Here is a 26,326-nt window from a genome sequence, read left to right as displayed (position 1 = left end):
CAAAAATTATATGCCGAAGTATTTCTGTACTCACCTACAAAGTCAGAGTTTTTGCTCTCCGACTATCTGAAGAATGCAGCCATCTGCGAATATCCTGTCTTCATTTCACACATTTTACTCACAAATTATTTCACATTTTACGAAGGTAACAGTACTTTGTAACTCACTACATCGTCTTCAGTTTGTTTACGATTCAGTCAACTAGGCATAAATCTGACGAGTTTCTTAACGTGGAAAACTGAACAAATCCCAGCCCAGAAGAGTTATTTTAGTGACTGACAGAATATTTTACGGATAAATCTTCACCGTGCAATAATAGTAAGACAGCAACTTATATAAACCACTTTGTGCCTTTGAAATTAAGCGTGGGCCACGCACAGAACTCTCGCCAAAAGCTTTAGGCTGCTTTAGTTTATGAAACAAACATGTCTTCCCAGAACTCATTCTTCCTTCATGCCAACCCATCTTCGAGCGCCCCTAGTCATTCCCTGCAGTAAACTGACGTGAAAGCAGAAGGACGGTCAGCGATGCTGCACTGTTTTTGAGTGCGTTTAATATACGTGGTATGTAATATTATAAACAAAGGTCATGAACGTAAACAGGGCATGTTTATTGTAATTTAACGTTTATATGTTTTATAAAAGAGTGAATTTTAATAAAATAACGAATAAATAAACTTCATAGAGCATAATAGGAATTACATGAATATATTAATCACACGCTCAGCATAAAAGGCTCGGCGTGTCTTTAAGATACGCCATTGGTAACCCTAATGGCCCACAGCAGACTTCAAGACAAGGCGCTCATCACATCATGTAACATGGCTTTGTGACAGTCGTATTGAGCGTTAATCTACGAAAAGTATATCAGTGTACTCTGGAAGGACGACCCCATAACCTCCATAAATTTGTTATCAAAAGGGCTCATTTCTTTTATTTACAAATAATTGTACACAATCTCCCTTACTTAACAGCTAAAATTTTGAGTGGGAATTGCCTTCTTATTTGCAAATAAACACTGGGCACAACTCTGCAAAGTATTTAAAAAACTCTATCTGAAACAGCACAATTAAACTACTCATTTCACACTGATAAATTGTCCAGAAATATTTCGATATATATTTATTTAACTGTTGGTTGATTTTAAAATTATTTTTACAGTGCAGTTCCAAAATATAAAAAAACAACATATTTTTGTGCTTCATTTTGGGATTCTGCGTATTTAAACACTTTTGTTAGTAATTTTCTTGTGCAATTCTGGGTTTCGTCAAAGCAACAAATTCTAGAAGGTTTTGTATCATTTACTGGCATGCTGAAATGCGCGCCTCGTGTTATCTGGATGATACTGATCGACGTTTCAGAGGGGCTTACTGCCTCAATCGTGAGGCCAGAACTCACCAGACTACAATGCGTAACGTCTCCGAAGACAGCCGTCTTCATGTCGTAACCATGGCATCTTGACATCCCACACAGATTCTGTTCTTGTTGTCATGCTTTGGTAAGCTCGCTGTACTTTCTCATGGATGTGTTCGAAAGGTGAACTTGGCGGAAGAATTCGACATTCTGCAGATTGTTGGTGAAGGATGGTTTGGCAAGATCCTGCTGTCTGAGCACCGCGCAACAGACACCGAGATGGTGTTAAAGGCGCTGCCCAAACCCTACACCGCCGTCAGGGACTTCTACCGCGAGTTTCACTATAGTCTTCACCTGGGAGCACATCGGAACATAATCAGCACATACGATGTTGCCTTCGAGACGGCTGGCTTCTACGTCTTTTCGCAAGAGTACGCCCCCCTTGGCGACCTCACATCCAACGTATCGGAAACAGGCATCGGCGAGCTCCACAGCAAGCGGGTTGCCAAACAGGTACATCTCAGTTTCCTTCGGAATCCGACAGAGATTCTTGCATTCCTCTGTATTATTTTAGGGTCATTCCGGTGGTCTAGTGATTAACAGGCAAGACTGGCATTGAAGGGATTCATGTTTAACCTGGAGCAGTGGCTGCTGCCCGTCCATAAGAGCTGCAGCACCCCCCTATAACTTTTCAAAAATTGAAAAATTTATTTTTTGTGTTTATATAATTTGTAACACTTTATTTCTTCTATATCATTATTTTAAAATTGGCTTTTACTTTGTCATTATCCACTAATCGGCTGAACTGACAGGAAGTCCACGGGTGAGGAGTGCGAAGCAGAACGGGGCTATCTTCCGGCAGCAAGGATTTCAGCGCGGCTAGCCGGTCAAAATTAGTGAGCGCGGCGGGCGGTATTCAAATATAAAAAAAGAATAAAAATGTAATTTTAGTGGAAACCAGTCACCTGAAGATGGCTGTCTTCTGGGTTGCAGCGCCGCGTAGTCTTGCAGTCTTTTACCAACGTTTCAAAGGCAGTTGCTTATATAATTGCTTGATGATGGAGAATCTCTGGGCCAATATTCGAAACGTGATCTCCAAACTTCGACTCGACGTTCGGCGCTCTCGAGAGAAATACACTTATTTTACAAATGTGTGAAGAAATATTGTTTTCTCTGAGATAGCGACTGGATGTTTAAGAATTATTTAGACTAGCTTTGGCTTCGAAGGCTTAAGCAATGTCGCCTGGTTACACAGAGATCTACCCAGTATTCTGTTTGCCCATACAACCGCATTCTTACGAGATGAAAGTACGTCGCCATGTGACATGTGCAATATTAGCGTCAGTGTCATGAGAAGACGTGGACAGGTGTTCATGTAGTAGAATCACAAGTAGGTCATTCTAAATGGGCCGATCGTCGGCAATGTTAACCGAGATTAATTAGTCTTAATCAAGACTGGACATAAGCCCAAGTTTACTCGTGCTTTATTTAAAACTTTTCGGTTATTTTCAGATAGCATTAATTTCAAATAACGTGATTAATATTTCAGTTTATTACTTAGCTAATTTTCTTTTTCGTTTCTTTCCCATTTCCTATTTGTTTTGCCGTATTTATCTACCTTCTCCTCTTCTTTTCTTTTCTGTTTTCACGTAACCTTTTTTATTCCTCTTGGATACAGGAAATTAAATACAGTAGGAAGAACTTTTATAATCAAATAATAAACGTTCCATCATCGTCACTATGGCAATTAAGGACGCATGCTTAAATTTCATTACACTAAATATAACTGAGTATTCTAACTACTGAGCTAGATTTGACCAGCTGTGACTCGGATCTTATGTGGGAAATGTGCTGAGACGTTTGATTCCAGAGTCGTTGTTTGTTTGCACAGAATGAAATAGAACGGCATAAGACGTTCTGTGTAATCGTTATTATTCTCTACAGCTCGCTTCGGCGCTGGAACATTTGCACACCCGCGACTTGGTCCATCGAGACGTGAAGTTGGATAACGTCCTCGTGCTGAAATCCGATTTCTCTCGGGTCAAACTCTGTGACTTTGGCGAAACCAGGCGAACTGGCACTTTGGTCAGAAGACGCAACGAATGGCTGCCTTACTCACCACCGGAGGTGCTACTCACTAACACAGACGAGACGTACAAGTAAGTTCACGGCAGAGTTCTACCAGAGTTATTTTAGAGTTCCCTTTCTAAGTAACGGAACTGGCCTATTTTCTCACACACAGCAAATACATGTAAATCTGAAGTCTGTGAATCGTGTTATCTGACCCGCGAATCCGTGATGTTTTCTTCAAAAATAGGCTTCTGTCATACGATATACTTCTTTATATTTTTAAAATCCCTTTCAGTCTGTTCTTTGTTTTACTGCAACGAATTTTGTATTTTTGAGTTCACAGTATCCAGTTTTTGGTTATTCTCAGGCACCCTCTTTGTTTAACATCGCAGCACCGTACCATCGCTTTTTAACCTGAGAAGCTGACACCGCGTCATAAAATAACCGTTTACCCTTCTTATCCTGTTATTCCTGCTACCAGGCCTTCTATAATACAGCCTGAAGATACATTTATTGTGTATTGATACACCGGAATCTGTGAAGTGAAAATTCATAATCCTTAATAAAGTGACACATGCTGTCAGGCTCTGTATCTTCTGAAAAGTTAGTCGTTGAAAACGAGTCGGAGCTAAGTGACTCACAGCGTATGATACACGATCTTAAAAAAATCAGCTGGCCAAGAAATTCTCCGCATTTATTAGTGTTTATAAATCCCACCAATGAACTGTGCCCTGAGCCAATTTCCTCAGAGGCTTTTTTATTTTATAGAGCAGATCACAGTAGCATTAAAACATCTGCACAACACATGTTGCAGGGCGGAAACATCACACGACGTGTGGCAGTTTGGAATCGTGATATTCGTGTGTCTGACGGGTTGCCTGCCATGGCAGAAAGCAGGGAGCGACGACCCGCGGTACGTCCGCTATCTGCACTGGCACGGGAGCAACGGTGTGCTGATGCCCGTGAGGCGGCCCAAACTCTTCAAGCTGCTCACCTCCAAAGCACAGAGGATGTTCCGCAAGTTCCTGGAACCGCGGCCGGAAAAAAGACCCGGAGGGCTGGCTGACCTGGCGAGATTCCTTGAGGACAGGTGGCTTACAAGAACGTCACTTGCCAGACAAACAGGTGAGTTGTGTGCACAGCGACCAAGGTCGGATCCAATCCCGGTCATTTTGTTGTTATTTTACAATGCTGGATCAATTGCTGTTTAAAGGCGGTGTAGCCTGGTGCTTAAGCACCGTGCCCCGAAGATGTAGACCTGTAGTAGGAGCGAAAGTCTAGCTGCACGAATTCTTTACTTCGGCACTGAATGGAGGTGAGTGATTAGCTTCGAGCTCAGGCCGCCAAAGTGGATCCTGGATATGACGGAGAAAAGAAAAACACAGGGCCTGGTCGAAATGAAATTCTAGTTTCTGTACCGACGCAGTTTTCCATTTGGTTCTTTAGTGTCAGTAACGACGTTTTGTGTGTGTTTCCTTCTCTTCCAGATAACAACCTTGAAGACGAAGGGCTGTGCCCCTCAATGTACAGTTTCCATAGCAGTGTCGAAGAAAAGAACCAACTGCTCTTCACACTGACACAATATGGCATCGAAACAACGGTTGACCGCAGAGCCAAGAAAGACCGAATCCGGGACTGGATCCAAGCCAGCGTCATCACAGAGGTCCCAGAAGATGAAGAGGAAGAGGAGGACGATATAGAGGAAGAAGAGAGACAGAAGGAACGGGAGGCCATGGAGGGAAAAAGAGACAGTAGACATAAGAAAGACAAAGAAACGCCAGCAAATACCAGCCGGTCGGCAAGTCAGTGATCTGAACATGGAAGAATATGGAGGATAGTCGTATTTTAACACAATTACTGTCTCCGAACGGGAATAATTATCGTTCTTGTAATTAATAAAAATGCACTAAAATCTCTTGGATGATCAGTCGTGTCAAAGTTTAGTTAAATACTGATATTTCAGAGAACTAGTCTGTCTCCTTAATCAGTGCCCAAGAGAATTTAAGTGCATTTATTAATCACGAAAAGAGCATATCTTGCTTTACGAGAATGGTTCCTAGAGGTTCAGACTGTTAGAAGCATGAAAGAAAATGATGATGGAGCACATCAGTGAAGACAACCTCTGTCATTATTGGAGACTCTGTTACACCTCTCTTGATATTTCAGGTGCTAACAACATTTATAGATAAAAGTGACATCAATGGATTCTGTATAACTACTGGTCAATCCTAAGTGCCACAGTATTTTTGGAATGGTCTTATTAATTGTTGCAGCGTTATTGAAGTATGCCAATAAGGTAGTTGAGTTTCTAATTTATGTCTCTTGAAGTAAAAGTATATATTTTCTTTTGTAATAATTAATCCCTGGTTTGCACTTCAAACAGGTAGCAGGAAAGCGAGCTTAAAAAATATTTTGTGTATGTGTGTACATGGGCTATGTATGTAAATGATACAGTTACTATAAAAGATCTGTTTTTATGTCTGTCCACAGCAGCTGAGTGTACATAAAATACTCCAGTAAGGAATTACCAGACCTCCCCTCTAATTGAATAATTGAATATGCACAAAAATATCTCACTATCTTTCCCACAGTAATCATAAGATTTGATCTGGCTGTCCCGACTAATGTTTCTGTCACATTACACAGCCTCTTCTTTTCAGGAAGTACCATAAAAGGTTCAGAAAATTGCCCCCCCCCCCCCCCCCCCCCAGTAAATCATCCAATTCACTAATCATGACCATTGTAAACTCCCCAGTTTGTCATGGTTTTCCTCAGTCTGTACAAGCTAATACCTACTTTTTAATCAATGCCTATTAATAATTTGTAATAATCTTTCCAGAGAGAGAGAGAAAGAGGAAATTGGTGGGGGGAGAAGTGAGAGACACTACGATTTCAGGGGGGGAGAAAGAGCATCTTATAGTTAGAAGGTCCCCAGGCAATGCCCGATCGTCCTTCTGTTAAGGATAAAGTAAGAGTGAAGACTTTAGTGCGATAATTGGCAGAATAATCCTTCCATCTCATATCGTACTATATAACCCACAACTTAAAAGTATGTCATTAATTACCATGAAAACTAACAAATGTATAAAAATGGTATCATTGCCCAAAAGTGAAAATACAAGCCTCCTCAAGGCAACTGTGAAAGCCTGATGACTTCAATCTGCGTACCTGGTATTTAAACTCCTTAATATAGAATGATTCAAGGTTAAAAACAGCTTACAGTAACTACATGGTGTTTATTATCTTAAAGCACTTAAAACTGCTGAGTGGAAAGGGAATGAAGACAGATTTAAAGCAGATTTTCAACAGTTGCTGTTATACAAATGCAGTGATTACATCTGTCTAGCTGGTGTAATGAAAAGTAAATGGATTAATAATGGAAAGATAAGTTTTAAGCACATTTACATGACTGACTTAAAAATAGACTTCATTCTATGAGACAAAATGTCTACTTAAACAAATAGTTACGTGACTCATGTGATCAAACAATAACAGATATGATACTACACAAAACTATGCTTAATGGGGCATGTAGATAGACTAAACCATAAATTTAAATGATACAGAAATATCTTTAGAAAAATGTATTAAAAAGAATGCAAGAAAAGATTAATTTAATTATAGATGTGGGTAACATCTGATAGTATTCAAATTATTGGTAAAATTAAATGATGTGTCTTTATTTAGGTCCAAAGTCAGTAGCATTCAAACAATAAAATATGTTTATTATTTCAGATATATTTTGATACTTTTATACAGGACTCCATTCTTCAAGTTTGTTTAAAGTTATTCCACAGATCAAGCTGTTTATTTGAAACTCTTCTGCCTATATTCCCTCAGTTCAATGTTGGATCCAGATGGAATTTATTTTTAGCCATTCATGTGCCAATCAGAAACAGGGATCTGAATGGGCAGACTGTATCTATCTGTTTAATCCATCTCATGCTTTTCAGACTCCAAAAATGCAGTGATTACATATAAATTTGAGCTTTATTAATGAAACTTTATATGAAGGTATACGTGATCTTTCAGATCTGTCTCATTAATAAAATATAAAATCTGAAAAAATTTCAAAATTATAAATAAGTCTCTTTACAAATTAATACTGTAGGTCCACGTTGTTATTGTTGAGGTAACTCTATTTTTGATCGGTAAATTTAAAGAGTCACAAAACAGACTGCATAAAGCATGTGATTCATAGCTGATATAGCCTACATTTTTCCATATAACCTATAAGTGTACTGATGGGAAAGACTGCTTCTGTGTTTTCTATTTTGGAGGTTATGTACACATTTGTTTAATATTGATATCCACCCTCATTCCATTATATTCATGAGTACTAGACACTTTCATTATGTATTGATTCAGATATGAGTTGAAAAAAGGATTTGTGATTATTTAATCCTAATGTACATGGTTTTAATTTTCTTTTTGAACATTAAAATTTCATACAGAACAATGCCTTATAGTTTTACTAAAGGAACTAGCCAATTTATTTCCTTCAAAAATACTTTGTTTAACACTACAACAGTCTATGAACCATGTGGACACCAAACAGGACATTAACACATCCAATTTATACAAAAACTTCATCACATGACTTACAATTAGTTTCCAAATTTGTATTATAAAATATAGATTATGCACAGTTGTATAATTTAAACTGCATTCAAGATTATACACGTGTTACTAGCTGATATTACACACATATAAGTATAAAAATAATTATAGTTCAAGTCTATTCAATTCTACAACTTGACTGATGTTCTTACACTGCAAATAGTAACAGATGGTGTGTTGGCCTATATTGGAAGAAGTTAGCTACAAGTTAAAATAGGTTTTTTTAACAGTTATTAGAAATGAGCTTGCTTTCTGGTTGCAAGGTCTTATTGATGCAGTGTTGGGTTTTTTAAACGAGTTAGGAAATGTATGCAACAATGAATCAAAATAATTCTGGCATTTTCACTCCATTATTCCCTTTCACCTCAAGAATGCTAACTTTTGATATTGGTTTATAAATAGCGTAAAAGAAATGTAGAGTAGACTAGCAAGGACATTCAACATAAAATGTGATAAAAATTAGTCTAATGGTTCTCGAGCTTTTTGATGGCTCGGATTTTAATCTATTTTGTTTAATTAGCTCGAAATCGTAAGACGTAAAAACAATACTAAAATGTGTGTTCCATTTTTATTTTTATTTTTTGCCCGAAAAGTTTTTTGCTCCCATAATTATTTCTCAGGCTACACTCGAAAGATATTACAGCTTCATATCAGATCCTTCAAGAGACCATTCCGACACTGATCTGTTAGTCCCACAGGTAAATTCCTCTGAAGGGTCCATGAACTTCCGACGCCTCGTGATGGCGTTCTTTAAGATGTCAGCCATATTGAACACTTGAACTACAGAACCATGCAGTCTCCTTTCGGCTACAGGTTTGAGGAGGGCTCTCTGTTTCTGCAGCTGTTCAGGAGATACATATAACATGTAAGGTTCGTCTCCATAATTCCACCTTCGGGTACTGACACTATCGCAAGGTACTGGGGGTTTCACGTCAGACGTATGTTCTGCATTCAATCCTTTCCTATAATTTACACCAGTGTCAGGACCTAAAACCCTGTCTTCCATGTCAAGAAATGATTTAGTCGATGCTGGACTACACATGGAGTCGATTCTTTTACAACGACGAAGTATATTGGGAGATAATGAACTCGACCGTTGCTTTCTTTTGATGGTACTGACGTACTCGAGTGACGATTCAGTGCTCGTACGATCTGTATTCAAAGATAAAGCCCTGTCTAATGCACGTTCCAAGACACGAACTAACTGACGAGCATGAAGTATGGCCTCCGTGAATTCTCCGCCTGATAAAGGAATATCGGAAGCAGAAACATTGGGCAAGCAGCCACATTCAAGTCGCTCCAGTAAAAATCTAGTTCTTCCTCCAGATTCACAGTCACATTGCAACAACTTCTTCGGAACTTGAGGTCCAGTCGGTACTGAATACACATTCCTTACAAACTCTTTGTTATTTGGAGATGAAAGTTGCTGAAATTCACATTCAGAGTTATGGAATTTGCGAATATGAAGATCATCATTGTTTTTCATGTTGGTACGGGAAACAGAAGTTTGAGATGTCGTTCGACTATCTAGACCCGAAGACAGTGACTCCTCCTCTTCAGCAGCTGGAGTCTTATTCCGGAGCATTTCCATTGCTACTGCACTCTGATCAGATTTCTCGCCAATACAACTTTCATTTCTTGAAACGTTAGTAATGACGTTGTAAGTATCTGGATCAGGAACTGCTTGATCACGTGACTCACCCGATACAGAACAATTAAGCACATAGTTGCATATTTTCATGCTTCTTGCACAACATAGACGCACTTGGTCAGTTATTGTCCCCTCTTCGACTATGTATTCGTTTGACAGATTTTCGTGGCCTTTATTAAGGCAACTGTGGCCAGAGACCTTACGACAGACGTCAATAATTTTGTTTTCCTCATTATCATTTGACTGGTCATTTGTAATACATTGATTTTCGATTAACTCCTTTTTGTTTTCACTTGTCTCTCTACTCTCATTTGTTGTTGGGTCTGTGGCTTTAGTATTTAGGCCATGTCCTTTTCTTAAGGCACAAGAAATACGTGAGCTGTCAGACCCTCCAGTACTGCTTTCAGTGCTCACAGAAATGAATTCTGACAGACACGCATTGTCCTTGTCCCGAGGAGGAACTGTGACCGGTGATTCTGTGATCCTACTGCGGTTACTGATAACTCCTGATGAAGGCTGAGCCAACGATTTTTTGCGTTTTGTATTTTGAGGCTTGAGGCTAATATTTTCGTTAGGTAAACGTCTTGTAAGTTGCTCAACAGCGTCTGCTGTTATCTTTTTTCTCGGACTCGTCGCAAGTGTGTCTGCTGCTACGTGGTCATTATTTTTAATTCCACTCCGTAAATCACGGTTAGATGACTGACTGTCGCTAGATATTGATATATTGCTGAAACGTGATTCTCTTGAATTATATAAACACTTACTGCTGCAAGAGTCAGCCGAATATTCGCTGAGCGTTACATAGCTAGAACTGCCCGATAAACAACTTCTTACACTACTAGCTCGTTCGTCACTGAATGCCTGACTGGATGAAATGAAATCACTGGAGGTTTTGTCTGTGTCCGAAAACTCAGACCCCGTGCTACTGCTGCCAGTGTTCACGGATAAGTCACGATCCTCAATCGGCTTTCCCTCTGAATCAATGTCACCAAACCACTGTTCTGCCTTTTCTGTATATTGGATATTGTCAGATTCCTTGCTGAGTAAATTTTGATTTACATCATTAGCGTTTGACCCACCATTATCGTCAGTAAGTTCCGCATGGGCGCAAATTCCGGCATTACTAAATTGATTGCCCCATTCATTAGTAACAGCTTCATCGTCTATACAACACAGTTCACTTCCATTTGGCCTACTAATAACAACCGACCCAAACTCATCTGCTGCCAGAGATGATAAATCCAGTCGGAAGTCATCTGTGCAACATGTGCTAAGAGGACTTGCTGGTGGACCGGCCGTTGGTCTGGTGGATCGACGTCTGGGTTTTGCGTTAGCAGCTCCAGATGAAGTGCGATATGCAGAACGGGGCGCTGGAGCGCCATACAGAGTGAAGTTTAGAGCCGGGACTGTGGAAGGCGAGGCTGATGCGCTTCTGGAACTGCTGCCTGATGACCCAGCGCGAGACCGAGGTCCCCTATGGCGGAATGCCATTACGAGAAGCTATCAGAAACACGGTAGTTGGTTTATTAAACATAATCGACACACAGGCGCTTAGTTGCCTTTTTAGTAACTGCAGTTTTGATCAAGTCGTATTTATTGTTGTTCTTCTTCTGGGTTTTGGCGCCCGGTAGACACGTAGGTAGGCACGTCGGTAAGTAGGTAGACATCTACTTACGAGTCGACACGGAGCCAAAAATCCACAAGAACATAATCATTATCAACTTCACTGCAGTGGAAATCTTAAATCTCATAAAATGCGACACGATATCAGTCAACATTTGCCTCACGAATTATGTAAACACGTGCTTCAGGTGAGGTATGGAGTGGATTCGTATGCTTTAAAATAGGTTATAGTGGCGGTAACGAGTCTCACAATTTCCATGAAAGGATGGAGTTTTCTGACTACCTGACTGACTATCTTCTCAAGGAGGACTCTATGGAAGTAGTTATTACAATAAAACTTTACTGGGTCGGATCTCGTAAAATCATAGGATTATGTGTAGTCTATGTTGCCTTATCCTGTCAACTGGTCTCCCCTCAAACATCAATGGTCGTGCCTCCACGACGTTTTAACAGCAAATAATTGCCTCTTACAGATTTACAAACGTGAAGAAGGTATGCTATTTTATGTATTTATTGTCGGTTTCTATAGAAACACCTTAAAATGCTTAGTTACGTATATGTCGTTGAATGTAAGATGTTCAGCGAATGGTGAATTTAGAGTGTGGAAGGAAGTGGTCGTGGTATAATTTAAGGTATTACCTGGCATATGCCTCGAAATACTGAGAAAATCTATGAAAAAAAATCCATTAAATTAGTCGGTCCCTAGGTCGAAACGCGGACTCAGACTTCAAAAACACGAAGCATAAGTACTAACCCCGATCGGTTAGGAAACATGTTACCTCGAATGCTGTGGTGGATAACGAGTTTTTTCAGTCTGAATTACCCTGTGCACTTTATCAAACGAAACCGAACTTTCTCCAAACTTGTCCACCTTGAACCATAAAGTTAGAAGCAGTTCTACTGTGTTGTTATGATTATTTGCTGTTGTAGCATCAGTAGTAGAGATAAGAGCTTTTCCTGATATATTTAGTGTTTTAGTGTATATGGACATCTAATTAACCACGGCAAATAAACTGGATTGCATCTGTTACGACTTGAAAGGATATTAAAACTGATTTACGCAGTAACACACTTCCAACCTCATCTTCTTTTATTTCTGATCCTAGTTAAACTTGCTCATTTAAATTACCGTAATTTACATTCGCCAGCCAGGGGACGGGTGTAATATTTTAATTTAAGATGGAAGAAAAATCAATGAACGTAACTACACTGATAGTGATGGCACACAAAACAGTAGAACAGCACTTATCTAAAATCCATATTCATTTGCCACTCCATTCCAGTCCAGTAGATTTAAGTATTAAAAAGTCACTTTTTATGTCATTCATAACCTTCATCGTACATTGCCATTTGTTGTTTATTCGTTGGTGTTATCAGCCAGGTGGTAGAGCCTTGCGTTTACGAATGATGCAGGGTTGACAAGCAGAACGTTTAGTGTTCTCTTTTCGTAAGCATTGCAGTAAACGCACATTTAGACCCAATGAAATAAGAAAATCTGTTCAAACGGAAACAAAGAAATTGGCAACATTTTCAACCAAAACATATTGCCTGCAAAAACTGGAATGTGAATATCAGTTTCTCACTAGAATACTTTGAGCCTTATGTAACTTACTAAGAATCGGCTACATGCAAGAAAACAAAGACAACTTTAATAAGGAATTACCTCACTATTCCTCTCTCCGTCTCCTACTGTAAATACGATTCGGCGTTTATATGTCTGCACACTTCTTCTTAGCCTGGAATTACATTCTGTTTTCACAGGAATGTGCACATTTTTAGGTAAATTTACCCGTACCGTAACTAGGTTCTTCAAAAATGATTATTAGAGCCTAGAATACAAACAACTCACCTTCTAATTCGTGTAATGGAAGAGTTACAATCGAAAAGCTTCGCACGTAATAACTGCAATGTGTTTGTCACACATGGGTGACGTTGCTATGGGTGACTACTATACTTTGCGTGTATCTGTGTTGGACCCTTGCGTCACAGACGCTAATGATGAACGGGGAAATCGATAGTTGTAGTCGCCTGTAGCTGTGGTATAAAATGTCCCGAATCTTGAAATGTTCTTTTTATTAAGTGCCGATCAGGTATTAACCGACGTAAATACACCTTGGGAGTATCTCGCCTAACATTAATGTGGAAAAATTATCTTCAGTACAAGTAAACAGGTTCCATACATGCATATGTTAGGTAATGTGTTGACTTTCCTTGTAGGTTAATTTTAAAACAAATGACTAGTTTGTATTATCGTCTCACGAAAGGTCTAATCGGCGTCTGACACAATTTCGTAGTAACAGAAAGAAATATAAATATATGCGTTTTCTTTGGAATCCAGGAGTAGTTTCAATTGACCGTCTCAACGAAATTTGCAACAGACGGGCAAAGCTTTCCCCTAAGACCAAGTATCCTCCGCAGGCAGCGAATTAACTTGTCATGTACAAAAATTTGTGGAAATACCAGCAACCCGATGGAGAAAACTCTTTGCCTACCGCCAACAAAGAAAATTCCCTTAGAAGTTGCTTCAGAAAGGAGCATAAGGACTTAAATTGCTTCTATTTAAGAGCCATTGCTTTGACCACTTTCGTTTTGGTTTTTTTCTTTTAATATACAGGCATACTGCCGTAGCTAGTACCAATTCTTCGTCCATCGCAAACACCACGCACTTCACAGAGGGACAACAAACCGCGACTGGCGTGACGCGACCGTGAATGTAGTACCTCTTTGGACGACATCCGTTTGGACGTCATCCATTCGGATGTCATCCATCTGGAGCGATCGTGAATGGCGGCCTTTAGAATGGCGAAAAACCAGGACAGCGTGAACTATAGAAAAGATAAGTAGTGACCAACAAACTGATAAAGCAAAACATTTAAAAAAGAAGAAGAAGAAAACTTTTACAAGAAATATAAAAGGTTCGTTTCAAAAGGTTCTATTGTGGCTTCAGACATCATTCAGGTAAGCAGCATTTTCTGATTTCTTTAAGTATTATTCGACTGTTTAATAACTGCGTATCAATCTATCTACCTGTCCACATTCTTCACCTTGGAGACTACGAAACAAATTTCTTCTAAAATTGGTTTAGGCCTTGTTGGAACTATTTCATTCTTTTTCATACTGATAAACAATCAAATTGTAAATGAAACTCAAATCAACCATGGGCTTAACCCAGAAGGTCACATTTTTCATTACAGAGAAAACCTCAAAACCGTTATGGGAATTTTTGCCACTACACGGCGCAACATCCCGAAAGTCAATCTTCATACTTCCTGCCGTGAAAACAGGAAATCTCGTCTTGTAATGATTTGTTTATACACACTCATATACATATAAAGAGAGAGACTCACACATGTAATGTGTTTCCAGCTTCATAGAACCGACTGATCAGAGCAGAAATGGCGGCTCGTTTGCATTCAGTGGCCTGCATCGCACTCCTCGTGATGTGCGTCATCTTGATGCGTGTCTCAGCAGAGTGTCCTCCAATTAAACCTGGGGAGGTTGGTATTTGCGCTATTCTGTGTTCATCTGACGACGGATGTAAATCCGGTGAATTATGCTGCCGCAACGGGTGTGGAGGAACATACTGTTACAATGGATCCTAACATATTCTCTTTTACAAGGTAAGACTTCAGGTACTTCAACTGACTCGTCTGAATTGTCATGAAGACGTTTTGGTGAAAATGCCCGTCTTCTGGTTTGTAGCGCCGTGTAGTCTGGCAGACGTTTAGCAATGTTTCATAGGTCCTTACTGCCTCCATCATCAGGGCGATAATGGAGGCAGCAAGGATCTTTGAAACATCGGAAAAATTATAACAGACTGCACAAGCCTTTTAGTGTTTCTTAGAGAAAATTCACTTGCTGCATTTGTCTGTCCCGGTCATGAATATGATGTAACTCAGTATTTTCCGATTTGAATGACAATAAATGAATTGTGCGTGTTCCTTTCCTTCGACACACTTCAGGTATTAAGCCCCAACTTAACACTGAGGTTATGATGATGTGGTATTTGAACAGGGTTTGCGAACATATGGTGTGATGATATATAGAGTAGTAGTGCGACGATAATTAGCAGGGAAAAGCTGAAGAAAAAAACAGGAAAATAAAGCCGCTCCAGCGAAAATTCAACTATAAATATCACCTCAAATTACCTGGAACAGATCTCAGGTCTCAGCGCTGATAAGCCAGAGCCTTGGTGCATAAGTTATGACACGTTCTGTACAATACAGACAAGACTTTAAAATTCTATGTACGATATTATCAGCATGTAATATATCTAAACACGTTTATCGGAAGTATAAACTACAAATGTATTCAAATATCACAGTGACGGCTCAAAATGAAACACGTACAGGCGAATAAAACTGATTCTTAAATTGTTTGCATTGCAGATTCATCGAGCAAAGCTTGAGAGCTTCAGAAACAGCAAGAACTGTTTGTTGCAACACATTCTGTGTGAATTACCATAAAAATAAATAAATAGTACACAATGATGAACAAACTGTTTCATTCATCATGACGCTGTAATTTCCAATTACTCAACTAACCTAACCGTTTTCATAAACATGACTCATAGTACAAAAATCATTCTGTAAAACTTAGGTACATCTTATTAAGAACTGCATATTAAACAACATATTAGTATTTGCAGTAAATAAACATCAAGGCAAATGAAGCATGCAAAACAGCAACGGGCATATTTGTAAAACGTGTACTCCATTGTAAAACATCTCTCCCTTTAATTTTTTCTTCTCACTCAACTCCTAAATGTCAAACTTCATATACGAGGTGCGATAGGAAAGTTTCAAGACTGTGTCAATAGCGGGCGAACCGGATGTAGTACGAGCTTCTGCCTTTAGGGGGTGCGGCCTACATTCATAGTGAATCAGTGTGCCAGCCGGCATCATCGAATTAGCATTTCGTTCTTAGTTACGGGCGTTTTGGTAGTGCATTACACCGACCCTCCTGCGATTTCGGAATGGCGTGTGCATCAAATTTTGCCAAAGACTCGCCAAAACGGCTACGGAAACCTATGAAATGCTAAAGCACGTATTTGGGGAGTCCGCAATGGGTCGTGCACAAACTTTTGTGTGGCATTCACGTTTTAAAAATGGCCGAACCTCTGTCGATGATGACGAGCGTTCTGGACGAACATCTTCGAGCACAACGCCCGAAAATGTTACGAAGATTCGGCAGGCCATTCACGAAGATCGACGTCGTACCATCAACGACTTGTGCGACATTGTTGGGATAGGCTATGGGACCTGTCAGCTGATTCTAAAAGAAGAACTCCACATGCGACGCATCATGACAACGCGCCAGCGCACACCGACATCAAAGTTCGGCAGTTTTTGGCCTCAAACACCATGGCCGTCATCCCGCACCCTCCTTATTCGCCGTGTGACTTCTTCCTCTTCCCAAAGATGAAAATTCAGCTAAAGGGAAGGAGATCTGAGACGATAGAAGAGATTCAGGCAGAAACTTTCCGATCGCACCTCGTACAGTCCGTACAGTTTTTTCTCTCCCTAAACGACTCTCTTAGCACCCGAATAAAATATTCATACAACATAATTACGATGACACAACCTTCAAACACCAGTAACTACAAAGGATAAAATAATTTAACAACGTCGTTATATATGGATACGATTTCCAGTTCCCCTTATTTCAAGTTTTGTCAATTCAAAGAAAAGTGAAACTAATTTTTAATACACTCAAAACTTAATTTATAAATAATTAATGAGGCTGCATGTGTAAAGAGATAAGGAAAAATGAACACACAATACTATAATACATGTCATACAAACGAATATAAGTTACTCTACTCACCAAGTACGGTAATTCCTCTGAGGACTGTCATAGGCCTACTTTGTACATGCCACTCACACAGTTTAGAAATTAAACACAGGCTTTATAACGAAACCTGTTTACTTCGCACTTTCAGAACTCTTCACTTTTGGCATCTTAACTAACTGAAGGATTTACTGTAAATGTCTGATAAATGTATTTACACGCAAGAATTTTATACCAAAAATTTTAACCAAAACATGAAGTTTATCCTCAAAATATAACCAAATTATGCATTTAACTACAAATTTGACCAAAAGCTTAAAAATGACCTAAATATACATCTATATGCAAAATAAAAACAGCATAATTGTGATTAGAATAACCAAGTTAGCGTTTAATTTCAGTTTGGAATCAAAATAGAAGCCCCAATAAAAATATGACATGTCATGAACATCCGAACCCTAGTAGCGACCAATGAACTGATATAACAAAACATTCGTTGCTGTTTTCAGCCACGTGGTTGAGTCTTGCGTTCGCGTACACAACGTAATATCTACGAATGATGCAGGGTTGACAAGCAGAACGTTTAGTGTTCTTTCTTTTTCGTAAGCATTGAAGTAAACGCACATTTAGACCCAATGAAATAAGAAAATCTGTTCAAACGGAAACAAAGAAATTGGCAACATTTTCAACCAAAACATATTGCCTGCAAAAACTGGAATGTGAATATCAGTTTCTCACTAGAATACTTTGAGCCTTATGTAACTTACTAAGAATCGGCTACATGCAAGAAAACAAAGACAACTTTAATAAGGAATTACCTCACTATTCCTCTCTCCGTCTCCTACTGTAAATACGATTCGGCGTTTATATGTCTGCACACTTCTTCTTAGCCTGGAATTACATTCTGTTTTCACAGGAAGGTGCAAAATTTTATGTAAATTTACCCGAAGATTAACTAGGTTCTTCAAAAATGATTATTAGAGCCTAGAATACAAAGAACTCACCTTTTAATTCGTGTAATGGAAGAGTTACAATCGAAAAGCTTCGCACGTAACAACTGCAATGTGTTTGTCACACATGGGTGACATTGCTATGGGTGACTACTATAGTTTGCATGTATCTGTGTTGGACCCTTGCGTCACAGACGCTAATGATGAAAGGAGCGCCTATAGCTGTGGTATAAAATGTCTCGAATCTTGAAATGTTCTTTTTATTAAGTGCCGATCAAGTATTAACCGACGTTAATACACCTTGGGAGTATCTCGCCTAACATTAATGTGGAAAAATTATCTTCAGTACAAGTAAACAGGTTGCATACATGCATATGTTAGGTAATGTGTTGACTTTCCTTGTAGGTTAATTTTAAAACAAATGACTAGTTTGTATTATCGTCTCACGAAAGGTCTAATCGGCGTCTGACACAATTTCGTAGTAACAGAAAGAAATATAAACATATGCGTTTTCTTTGGAATCCAGGAGTAGTTTCAATTGACCGTCTCAACGAAATTTGCAACAGACGGGCAAAGCTTTCCCCTAAGACCAAGTCTCCTCCACAGGCAGCGAATTAAATTTGTGGAAATACCAGCAACCCGATGGAGAAAACTCTTTGCCATACACTAAGCGTTAGAATGGCGATAAGCCAGGGCAGCGTGAAGTGTAGAAGAGATAAGTAGTGACCAACAAACTGATAAAGCAAAACATTTAAAAAAGAAGAAGAAGAAAACTTTTACAAGAAATATAAAAGGTTCGTTTCAAAAGGTTCTATTGTGGCTTCAGACATCATTCAGGTAAGCAGCATTTTCTGATTTCTTTAAGTATTATTCGACTGTTTAATAACTGCGTATCAATCTATCTACCTGTCCACATTCTTCACCTTGGAGACTACGAAACAAATTTCTTCTAAAATTGGTTTAGGCCTTGTTGGAACTATTTCATTCTTTTTCATACTGATAAACAATCAAATTGTAAATGAAACTCAAATCAACCATGGGCTTAACCCAGAAGGTCACATTTTTCATTACAGAGAAAACCTCAAAACCGTTATGGGAATTTTTGCCACTACACGGCGCAACATCCCGAAAGTCAATCTTCATACTTCCTGCCGTGAAAACAGGAAATCTCGTCTTGTAATGATTTGTTTATACACACTCATATACATATAAAGAGAGAGACTCACACATGTAATGTGTTTCCAGCTTCATAGAACCGACTGATCAGAGCAGAAATGGCGGCTCGTTTGCATTCAGTGGCCTGCATCGCACTCCTCGTGATGTGCGTCATCTTGATGCGTGTCTCAGCAGAGTGTCCTCCAATTAAACCTGGGGAGGTTGGTATTTGCGCTATTCTGTGTTCATCTGACGACGGATGTAAATCCGGTGAATTATGCTGCCGCAACGGGTGTGGAGGAACATACTGTTACAATGGATCCTAACATATTCTCTTTTACAAGGTAAGACTTCAGGTACTTCAACTGACTCGTCTGAATTGTCATGAAGACGTTTTGGTGAAAATGCCCGTCTTCTGGTTTGTAGCGCCGTGTAGTCTGGCAGACGTTTAGCAATGTTTCATAGGTCCTTACTGCCTCCATCATCAGGGCGATAATGGAGGCAGCAAGGATCTTTGAAACATCGGAAAAATTATAACAGACTGCACAAGCCTTTTAGTGTTTCTTAGAGAAAATTCACTTGCTGCATTTGTCTGTCCCGGTCATGAATATGATGTAACTCAGTATTTTCCGATTTGAATGACAATAAATGAATTGTGCGTGTTCCTTTCCTTCGACACACTTCAGGTATTAAGCCCCAACTTAACACTGAGGTTATGATGATGTGGTATTTGAACAGGGTTTGCGAACATATGGTGTGATGATATATAGAGTAGTAGTGCGACGATAATTAGCAGGGAAAAGCTGAAGAAAAAAACAGGAAAATAAAGCCGCTCCAGCGAAAATTCAACTATAAATATCACCTCAAATTACCTGGAACAGATCTCAGGTCTCAGCGCTGATAAGCCAGAGCCTTGGTGCATAAGTTATGACACGTTCTGTACAATACAGACAAGACTTTAAAATTCTATGTACGATATTATCAGCATGTAATATATCTAAACACGTTTATCGGAAGTATAAACTACAAATGTATTCAAATATCACAGTGACGGCTCAAAATGAAACACGTACAGGCGAATAAAACTGATTCTTAAATTGTTTGCATTGCAGATTCATCGAGCAAAGCTTGAGAGCTTCAGAAACAGCAAGAACTGTTTGTTGCAACACATTCTGTGTGAATTACCATAAAAATAAATAAATAGTACACAATGATGAACAAACTGTTTCATTCATCATGACGCTGTAATTTCCAATTACTCAACTAACCTAACCGTTTTCATAAACATGACTCATAGTACAAAAATCATTCTGTAAAACTTAGGTACATCTTATTAAGAACTGCATATTAAACAACATATTAGTATTTGCAGTAAATAAACATCAAGGCAAATGAAGCATGCAAAACAGCAACGGGCATATTTGTAAAACGTGTACTCCATTGTAAAACATCTCTCCCTTTAATTTTTTCTTCTCACTCAACTCCTAAATGTCAAACTTCATATACGAGGTGCGATAGGAAAGTTTCAAGACTGTGTCAATAGCGGGCGAACCGGATGTAGTACGAGCTTCTGCCTTTAGGGGGTGCGGCCTACATTCATAGTGAATCAGTGTGCCAGCCGGCATCATCGAATTAGCATTTCGTTCTTAGTTACGGGCGTTTTGGTAGTGCATTACACCGACCCTCCTGCGATTTCGGAATGGCGTGTGCATCAAATTTTGCCAAAGACTCGCCAAAACGGCTACGGAAACCTATGAAATGCTAAAGCACGTATTTGGGGAGTCCGCAATGGGTCGTGCACAAACTTTTGTGTGGCATTCACGTTTTAAAAATGGCCGAACCTCTGTCGATGATGACGAGCGTTCTGGACGACCGTCTTCGAGCACAACGCCCGAAAATGTTACGAAGATTCGGCAGGCCATTCACGAAGATCGACGTCGTACCATCAACGACTTGTGCGACATTGTTGGGATAGGCTATGGGACCTGTCAGCTGATTCTAAAAGAAGAACTCCACATGCGACGCATCATGACAACGCGCCAGCGCACACCGACATCAAAGTTCGGCAGTTTTTGGCCTCAAACACCATGGCCGTCATCCCGCACCCTCCTTATTCGCCGTGTGACTTCTTCCTCTTCCCAAAGATGAAAATTCAGCTAAAGGGAAGGAGATCTGAGACGATAGAAGAGATTCAGGCAGAAACTTTCCGATCGCACCTCGTACAGTCCGTACAGTTTTTTCTCTCCCTAAACGACTCTCTTAGCACCCGAATAAAATATTCATACAACATAATTACGATGACACAACCTTCAAACACCAGTAACTACAAAGGATAAAATAATTTAACAACGTCGTTATATATGGATACGATTTCCAGTTCCCCTTATTTCAAGTTTTGTCAATTCAAAGAAAAGTGAAACTAATTTTTAATACACTCAAAACTTAATTTATAAATAATTAATGAGGCTGCATGTGTAAAGAGATAAGGAAAAATGAACACACAATACTATAATACATGTCATACAAACGAATATAAGTTACTCTACTCACCAAGTACGGTAATTCCTCTGAGGACTGTCATAGGCCTACTTTGTACATGCCACTCACACAGTTTAGAAATTAAACACAGGCTTTATAACGAAACCTGTTTACTTCGCACTTTCAGAACTCTTCACTTTTGGCATCTTAACTAACTGAAGGATTTACTGTAAATGTCTGATAAATGTATTTACACGCAAGAATTTTATACCAAAAATTTTAACCAAAACATGAAGTTTATCCTCAAAATATAACCAAATTATGCATTTAACTACAAATTTGACCAAAAGCTTAAAAATGACCTAAATATACATCTATATGCAAAATAAAAACAGCATAATTGTGATTAGAATAACCAAGTTAGCGTTTAATTTCAGTTTGGAATCAAAATAGAAGCCCCAATAAAAATATGACATGTCATGAACATCCGAACCCTAGTAGCGACCAATGAACTGATATAACAAAACATTCGTTGCTGTTTTCAGCCACGTGGTTGAGTCTTGCGTTCGCGTACACAACGTAATATCTACGAATGATGCAGGGTTGACAAGCAGAACGTTTAGTGTTCTCTTTTCGTAAGCATTGCAGTAAACGCACATTTAGACCCAATGAAATAAGAAAATCTGTTCAAACGGAAACAAAGAAATTGGCAACATTTTCAACCAAAACATATTGCCTGCAAAAACTGGAATGTGAATATCAGTTTCTCACTAGAATACTTTGAGCCTTATGTAACTTACTAAGAATCGGCTACATGCAAGAAAACAAAGACAACTTTAATAAGGAATTACCTCACTATTCCTCTCTCCGTCTCCTACTGTAAATACGATTCGGCGTTTATATGTCTGCACACTTCTTCTTAGCCTGGAATTACATTCTGTTTTCACAGGAAGGTGCAAAATTTTATGTAAATTTACCCGAAGATTAACTAGGTTCTTCAAAAATGATTATTAGAGCCTAGAATACAAAGAACTCACCTTTTAATTCGTGTAATGGAAGAGTTACAATCGAAAAGCTTCGCACGTAACAACTGCAATGTGTTTGTCACACATGGGTGACATTGCTATGGGTGACTACTATAGTTTGCATGTATCTGTGTTGGACCCTTGCGTCACAGACGCTAATGATGAAAGGAGCGCCTATAGCTGTGGTATAAAATGTCTCGAATCTTGAAATGTTCTTTTTATTAAGTGCCGATCAAGTATTAACCGACGTTAATACACCTTGGGAGTATCTCGCCTAACATTAATGTGGAAAAATTATCTTCAGTACAAGTAAACAGGTTGCATACATGCATATGTTAGGTAATGTGTTGACTTTCCTTGTAGGTTAATTTTAAAACAAATGACTAGTTTGTATTATCGTCTCACGAAAGGTCTAATCGGCGTCTGACACAATTTCGTAGTAACAGAAAGAAATATAAATATATGCGTTTTCTTTGGAATCCAGGAGTAGTTTCAATTGACCGTCTCAACGAAATTTGCAACAGACGGGCAAAGCTTTCCCCTAAGACCAAGTCTCCTCCACAGGCAGCGAATTAAATTTGTGGAAATACCAGCAACCCGATGGAGAAAACTCTTTGCCATACACTAAGCGTTAGAATGGCGATAAGCCAGGGCAGCGTGAAGTGTAGAAGAGATAAGTAGTGACCAACAAACTGATAAAGCAAAACATTTAAAAAAGAAGAAGAAGAAAACTTTTACAAGAAATATAAAAGGTTCGTTTCAAAAGGTTCTATTGTGGCTTCAGACATCATTCAGGTAAGCAGCATTTTCTGATTTCTTTAAGTATTATTCGACTGTTTAATAACTGCGTATCAATCTATCTACCTGTCCACATTCTTCACCTTGGAGACTACGAAACAAATTTCTTCTAAAATTGGTTTAGGCCTTGTTGGAACTATTTCATTCTTTTTCATACTGATAAACAATCAAATTGTAAATGAAACTCAAATCAACCATGGGCTTAACCCAGAAGGTCACATTTTTCATTACAGAGAAAACCTCAAAACCGTTATGGGAATTTTTGCCACTACACGGCGCAACATCCCGAAAGTCAATCTTCATACTTCCTGCCGTGAAAACAGGAAATCTCGTCTTGTAATGATTTGTTTATACACACTCATATACATATAAAGAGAGAGACTCACACATGTAATGTGTTTCCAGCTTCATAGAACCGACTGATCAGAGCAGAAATGGCGGCTCGTTTGCATTCAGTGGCCTGCATCGCACTCCTCGTGATGTGCGTCATCTTGATGCGTGTCTCAGCAGAGTGTCCTCCAATTAAACCTGGGGAGGTTGGTATTTGCGCTATTCTGTGTTCATCTGACGACGGATGTAAATCCGGTGAATTATGCTGCCGCAACGGGTGTGGAGGAACATACTGTTACAATGGATCCTAACATATTCTCTTTTACAAGGTAAGACTTCAGGTACTTCAACTGACTCGTCTGAATTGTCATGAAGACGTTTTGGTGAAAATGCCCGTCTTCTGGTTTGTAGCGCCGTGTAGTCTGGCAGACGTTTAGCAATGTTTCATAGGTCCTTACTGCCTCCATCATCAGGGCGATAATGGAGGCAGCAAGGATCTTTGAAACATCGGAAAAATTATAACAGACTGCACAAGCCTTTTAGTGTTTCTTAGAGAAAATTCACTTGCTGCATTTGTCTGTCCCGGTCATGAATATGATGTAACTCAGTATTTTCCGATTTGAATGACAATAAATGAATTGTGCGTGTTCCTTTCCTTCGACACACTTCAGGTATTAAGCCCCAACTTAACACTGAGGTTATGATGATGTGGTATTTGAACAGGGTTTGCGAACATATGGTGTGATGATATATAGAGTAGTAGTGCGACGATAATTAGCAGGGAAAAGCTGAAGAAAAAAACAGGAAAATAAAGCCGCTCCAGCGAAAATTCAACTATAAATATCACCTCAAATTACCTGGAACAGATCTCAGGTCTCAGCGCTGATAAGCCAGAGCCTTGGTGCATAAGTTATGACACGTTCTGTACAATACAGACAAGACTTTAAAATTCTATGTACGATATTATCAGCATGTAATATATCTAAACACGTTTATCGGAAGTATAAACTACAAATGTATTCAAATATCACAGTGACGGCTCAAAATGAAACACGTACAGGCGAATAAAACTGATTCTTAAATTGTTTGCATTGCAGATTCATCGAGCAAAGCTTGAGAGCTTCAGAAACAGCAAGAACTGTTTGTTGCAACACATTCTGTGTAAATTACCATAAAAATAAATAAATAGTACACAATGATGAACAAACTGTTTCATTCATCATGACGCTGTAATTTCCAATTACTCAACTAACCTAACCGTTTTCATAAACATGACTCATAGTACAAAAATCATTCTGTAAAACTTAGGTACATCTTATTAAGAACTGCATATTAAACAACATATTAGTATTTGCAGTAAATAAACATCAAGGCAAATGAAGCATGCAAAACAGCAACGGGCATATTTGTAAAACGTGTACTCCATTGGAAAACATCTCTCCCTTTAATTTTTTCTTCTCACCCAACTCCTAAATGTCAAACTTCATATACAGTCCGTACAGTTTTCTCTCTCCCTAAATGACTCTCTTAGCACCCGAATGAAATATTCATACAACATAATTACGATGACACAACCTTCAAACACCAGGATAAGATAATTTAACAACGTAGTTATACATGGATACGATTTCCAGTTCCCCTTATTTCAAGTTTTGTCAATTCAAATAAACGTGAAACTAATTTTTAATACACTCAAAACTGAATCTATAAATAATTAATGAGGCTGCATGTGTAAAGAGGTAAGGAAAAATGAACACACAATACTATATAATACATTTCATACAAACGAATATAAGTTACTCTACTCACCCAGTACGGTAATTCCTCTGAGGACTGTCATCGAAGACCCATCATCTTACTTTGGTTATAGGCCTATTCTGTATATGCACACAGTTTAGAAATTAAACACAGGCCTTGTAACAAATTATAAAACGGCATTAAAAATCTTTGCGTTTTCCAGTCATAAAAACACCACTGCATACACTAACATTGTGGTTTAATGTTTAGGCCCCTTCGTAAAATAAAAATCATTAAATTTTCTTGTCGAGAAAAACAAACAATTATGGTCACACAAACACTGCGCTTATCAGTTGTTCTAATGACTGCTATGCATATAACCGGAACTTTAAACGTCTAAGGTGGAATTCAGATTACTCTTTATTTCGAACTTTACGACTGCAGCAAAAACATTTATATTTCATCCACATCTGTTAAACAGGCCTTCTTTTTAAAACCCCAAACGCTCCTTTCAAGCGTGCTTTATGGAAAACTATCAATAAAAACTGCGCCATTTGTCTCCATAAAACAAACTGAAACACAACATAGTGATATTATACTCTTTTGAGTACGCTCACTGCTCACAATAATACAAGATAAGAACTGCTATAAACACGCAAAACACGTACAGAATGTTCCAAAAATATATATACACATTATAATACGTAATATTAAACTTCTTATCGATCTCACCGCTGTCAACTGAGG

At 38.8% G+C, this 26,326-nt stretch overlaps 2 protein-coding genes and 4 long non-coding RNA genes across 9 annotated transcripts in view; 4 read left to right on the top strand and 2 right to left on the bottom strand.

The window, feature by feature from the left end:
* The window catches only part of LOC147873649 (uncharacterized), a 16,879-nt gene extending 16,704 nt beyond the window's left edge, over positions 1-175 (bottom strand). The window contains exon 1 of the long non-coding RNA XR_015535483.1: positions 35-175. This is a non-coding gene — a long non-coding RNA (uncharacterized LOC147873649). The remainder of the gene's footprint in view (positions 1-34) is intronic.
* LOC110834056 (serine/threonine-protein kinase meng-po) overlaps positions 1-7,881 on the top strand; it is a 16,055-nt gene extending 8,174 nt beyond the window's left edge. The window contains exons 1-5 of one of the 2 annotated variants that reach the window (XM_022072845.2): positions 492-563; positions 1,536-1,865; positions 3,297-3,511; positions 4,237-4,547; positions 4,910-7,881. In XM_022072845.2, the coding sequence (XP_021928537.1) occupies positions 1,632-1,865; positions 3,297-3,511; positions 4,237-4,547; positions 4,910-5,232 (1,083 nt within the window). In that variant the 5' untranslated portion in view covers positions 492-563; positions 1,536-1,631 and the 3' untranslated portion in view covers positions 5,233-7,881. Of the gene's footprint in view, positions 1-491; positions 564-1,535; positions 1,866-3,296; positions 3,512-4,236; positions 4,548-4,909 lie in introns of those variants that run through there. The other variant, XM_022072844.2, reaches the window with a different exon arrangement.
* On the bottom strand, positions 7,127-26,274 carry LOC110834053 (uncharacterized). Of its 3 annotated transcripts, XM_022072836.2 has the most exons (3): positions 13,166-14,048; positions 12,980-13,052; positions 7,127-11,193 (listed from the first exon to the last, which is right to left on the bottom strand). In XM_022072836.2, the coding sequence occupies exon 3, from the start codon at positions 11,182-11,184 to the stop codon at positions 8,680-8,682; it is 2,505 nt and encodes an 834-aa protein (XP_021928528.1). In that variant the 5' UTR covers positions 11,185-11,193; positions 12,980-13,052; positions 13,166-14,048; the 3' UTR covers positions 7,127-8,679. The 3 variants fall into 3 exon arrangements, with proteins under 3 accessions (XP_021928528.1, XP_021928526.1, XP_021928527.1); XM_022072834.2 differs by lacking the exons at positions 12,980-13,052; positions 13,166-14,048 and adding an exon at positions 25,652-26,274; XM_022072835.2 differs by lacking the exon at positions 12,980-13,052.
* LOC110834057 (uncharacterized) lies at positions 14,125-15,814 on the top strand. The gene is made up of 3 exons (XR_002544460.2): positions 14,125-14,274; positions 14,683-14,936; positions 15,705-15,814. It is a non-coding gene; the product is annotated as an uncharacterized LOC110834057 (long non-coding RNA).
* On the top strand, positions 18,739-20,433 carry LOC110834058 (uncharacterized). The gene is made up of 3 exons (XR_002544461.2): positions 18,739-18,893; positions 19,302-19,555; positions 20,324-20,433. It is a non-coding gene; the product is annotated as an uncharacterized LOC110834058 (long non-coding RNA).
* LOC147873648 (uncharacterized) lies at positions 23,354-25,239 on the top strand. The gene is made up of 3 exons (XR_015535481.1): positions 23,354-23,509; positions 23,918-24,171; positions 24,940-25,239. It is a non-coding gene; the product is annotated as an uncharacterized LOC147873648 (long non-coding RNA).
* Positions 26,275-26,326: the final 52 nt, after the last annotated feature.

The sequence above is a fragment of the Zootermopsis nevadensis genome, unplaced genomic scaffold, assembly GCF_977971745.1.
Source record: "Zootermopsis nevadensis isolate Lab colony 2312 unplaced genomic scaffold, Znev_1.0 Znev_ptg000017l, whole genome shotgun sequence".
In the NCBI taxonomy this organism is placed as follows: Eukaryota; Metazoa; Arthropoda; class Insecta; order Blattodea; family Termopsidae; genus Zootermopsis; species Zootermopsis nevadensis.
The sequence above is the reverse complement of the archived record's forward strand: the minus strand, read 5'-3'. Positions and strand labels throughout refer to the sequence as shown.